General features: G+C 44.5%; 1 protein-coding gene across 4 annotated transcripts; it reads right to left on the bottom strand.

Annotated features, from left to right (window-relative positions):
- Window positions 1-594: 594 nt before the first annotated feature.
- TCEAL9 (transcription elongation factor A like 9) lies at window positions 595-2,542 on the bottom strand. 4 transcript variants are annotated; one of them, XM_069463639.1, is made up of 3 exons: window positions 2,430-2,542; window positions 1,900-1,967; window positions 838-1,439 (listed from the first exon to the last, which is right to left on the bottom strand). In XM_069463639.1, the coding sequence occupies exon 3, from the start codon at window positions 1,371-1,373 to the stop codon at window positions 1,059-1,061; it is 315 nt and encodes a 104-aa protein (XP_069319740.1). In that variant the 5' UTR covers window positions 1,374-1,439; window positions 1,900-1,967; window positions 2,430-2,542; the 3' UTR covers window positions 838-1,058. The 4 variants fall into 4 exon arrangements, with proteins under 4 accessions (XP_069319742.1, XP_069319741.1, XP_069319740.1 ...); XM_069463637.1 differs by having other exon boundaries at window positions 838-1,442; XM_069463641.1 differs by lacking the exon at window positions 1,900-1,967 and having other exon boundaries at window positions 595-1,439.
- Between the last annotated feature and the right edge of the window lie 629 nt (window positions 2,543-3,171).

A 3,171-nucleotide genomic window follows, 5' to 3' on the forward strand; every position in this document is an offset into this window, starting at 1 on the left:
TGAAGAAATGGACAATCTCCCCATTTCTGTAGAGGTCAGTCTGGGAACTCAGCCCACTGGGGGAGCCAAAGAAATGTGTTGGGCTTCACTACTTGAGAATTCTAGCATATCCCAGTGGTAGGGGCCTGAAAGGTGCAATACATGGCAGAAGGGGCAGTAATGTCCAGTATACATGGCAGTATCAAGAGTGGGAATGAGAGGCTGGGCAGGCACAGCAGGAGGAGAACATAAAAGTGGTACCCACCTCATAGTTGCCTGGGTTTGTTTTTAAGTACAGATGAGAACTACTTTCTTAACCCTCCCAAGTAGCTGAAATGAATCTCTTAGGGAGCTGGGATCCTGCACGGGCACATGAAGACAACACTCTGTCAAACATAGCTCACAGTCATTACCTTATTTGGCCCTCACAAGATCTTTGTGAGATTATTATCTTTATTTTACAGATAAGAAAAGATATAAAATTTGTTCTTCTAGTTAAGTGGTCAAGTGTTACTTTGAAGTTCACATTTGCTTCTAAAATCTGTCAACAAATATTAAGTGCCCCGGTACTTTTAGAAATAAACTGGTAAGTGCTATTGGTTGCTCCTTTTTTGCTATAAAACTTTTATTATTTTTAGCAATGATAACGTGTGCTCATTTTAAAGATGTGGAAAATACAAATAAGCAAAAGAAGAAACATCATTCATGATCCCCCCACCAAGACTGTACTTTTTATCTTTCATCCTAAACAAGGTTTTAAGTGCATATATGTAATATACAAATGTACTTTTACCTTTCAAAAATATGATATTCACATATTACTTAGTAACCTTTTTTCATTTTATATCCTATCAGGAACCTCTTTTTTACAAATGAGTAAAGCTCTTTTAGTAAAAGACAGAGTCTTGTAGATTGGTTCAAAATACAATAAACAATGAGATACAGATAACAAGAGATACATCTAAAACCACTAACAGCAACAGGTTAAAGGTATAAAGATGGACAAAGGCATATCAGGAAAATGCTAATAAAAAGAAAGCTATATGGTATTGTTAATATCAAATAAAGATCAAGGTAAACTACATTAAATAGGGGTAAGGATGGTTTCGATTAACCTTCCAACGCATCACTATAAGTTTGTTTCTTACTCTCCTTATCTCATCTATTTCATTCACTTCTCTAAACATATCTTCATTGCTTAAATGCCTGTTGTGTATATCTTCTTTAAATTCCTGGAGAGATTGAATCAGCCTTTCTCTAAAAGTTCCTTCTGCTTTTTCTTCCTCCTCTGGCTCTTCCTCCTCCTCTGGCTTTTCCTCAGGCTTTGGCTCTTCCTCGAGCTTTGGTTCACTCTCATTTTCTGGTTTTCCTTCAATTTTTTGACAGGGTTTCATCTTGTGTCTGTCTGCCTCTCTTCCTTCCTTCCCTCCTTTTCTGCTATTCCCCTTTGAATGCAATTACTTCTAGGAAGCAAGAAGGAAACAGTAGGTCAAAGATTTGGTGAGTGGACAGGTGCTCTAGACAGAGGTATCAGCATTTCCTTTTTTTGATTGAGAGCTGTCATCAAATATCTACCACCTAAGAAGCCCAGTCAGCAATCAGGGCTATCCTGACCCCGCCCCTCTTGCCACCACTTTTCCACCTCCTCACCTCTCTCTAGTCCCTCTTTCCAGCCTTTTCCAAGGCCCTCCTTCCCGCCTCCCTGCCCTCCCCAACCATTTCTCCCCCACAGGGCCTAACACTGAGACTTCCCTAGAACACACAAGGATGGCTGGAAGGGTGGGGAAGAGGGAGAGGGGAAAGGGGAAAAGGAGGAAGAGTAGAAAAAAAGGGAGGAAAAGAAGGGGGCAAGAACAGTGGGGCCCGCAACCTTTCTCCCGCCCTCACCCGAGGAGTTTTTATAATGTTCCTCTCACCTACCTGGTACTGATCGGGTCAGTTTCTTCCCCTTTTTTTTTCTAGCCTTGGGTCGCGCTAAGAGCACAAACCTGCAGACAAACGGGAAATGGGAGGGGACGGTGGGGGTGGGGCGAGCGCTTGGTTTGCTGACCAGCACCAGGGACTCAGGGTCTCGGTTATGGAAAGTTTCCCACCTTTTGTTTCCCCCGGTTCTCCCCTTCTCCACGGTGCGAGTTAGCTAGTCTTTCTCATCAGACAGGGAGTGGGAAAAGCAGATTACTTCCAAACTATCTCTAACACTGAGGCGCGGTTTGGGGGAGGATGGGTATCTGGAAAGCGGTCTTAGATGGCAGAGGACGATTACTTTTAAACTATTACAGAGGTCTTCTTGTCCTTCTTCCAGGACCCCTAGTCCCTTTCCCAAGGGCCATACATATCCTGCAGACCTAGAGGCGGGGGGGAGAGTCGGACTTGCCTGGCACTCCCTCAAGTCTTTGCCCTAAACCAACGCACACTAGCAATCTCCAGGCAACACCCACACTGACACCAACCTGCAAAATTTCCACAAGTTGACTCCTTCACCTTTCACTCTTCTCCAGGGCGGCCGCCTGCACCGCTAAAGGAAGCTGGTACCCAGACGGGAACAAGGACTAGACTAGCAGGACTTCTGCACACGTCGACTCCTGGTCACATGAGATCTACGTCACCAGTAAGCTCGAGTCCCCAATTTCCACTCCCACCAAAAGCGCGGCAGAAGTGAGCCCGCCCCCTCTTCCCTCCCCGTTCCTCACTCCTTATACATTTGGCCCTGTCAATCTTTTCTGTTGTTGCTTATCACACAGGGAAAAATGTTATTCGCAATTCTCTGATTACTAGGGAGGGGCTGCGTCTTTTTCTGGAGCTACTGAACTTTTCTACTCCTTCTGTCAAGAACTGTCTCTTGCAGTTTTCCGCTCCCAGGATAACTACCTCCTCCATCCTTCGTCCCTCCTCCAGCCTCCATTTCATCTGCAATCTGGTCCTTCGCTGTTGAGGAGCGGGGGTGGGCCTGGTAGCGATTGTAAAAAAAAAAAAAGAGGAGCCTGGAACATGAGTGAGATTTTTGAATGCAATTTTTACTTTACTCTTAATACTTATATTTTTGTTTTATTTAAAAGTAAGTTCTATCGCTGTTTTTTTTTTATTTTGTTTTTTGACAGAGTCTCACCCTGTTGCCCGGGCTAGAGTGCCATGGCATCAGCCTAGCTCACAGCAACCTCAAACTCCTGGGCTCAAGCAATCCTCCTGCCTCAG

This window comes from Eulemur rufifrons, chromosome 30 (assembly GCF_041146395.1).
Source record: "Eulemur rufifrons isolate Redbay chromosome 30, OSU_ERuf_1, whole genome shotgun sequence".
NCBI lineage: Eukaryota > Metazoa > Chordata > Mammalia > Primates > Lemuridae > Eulemur > Eulemur rufifrons.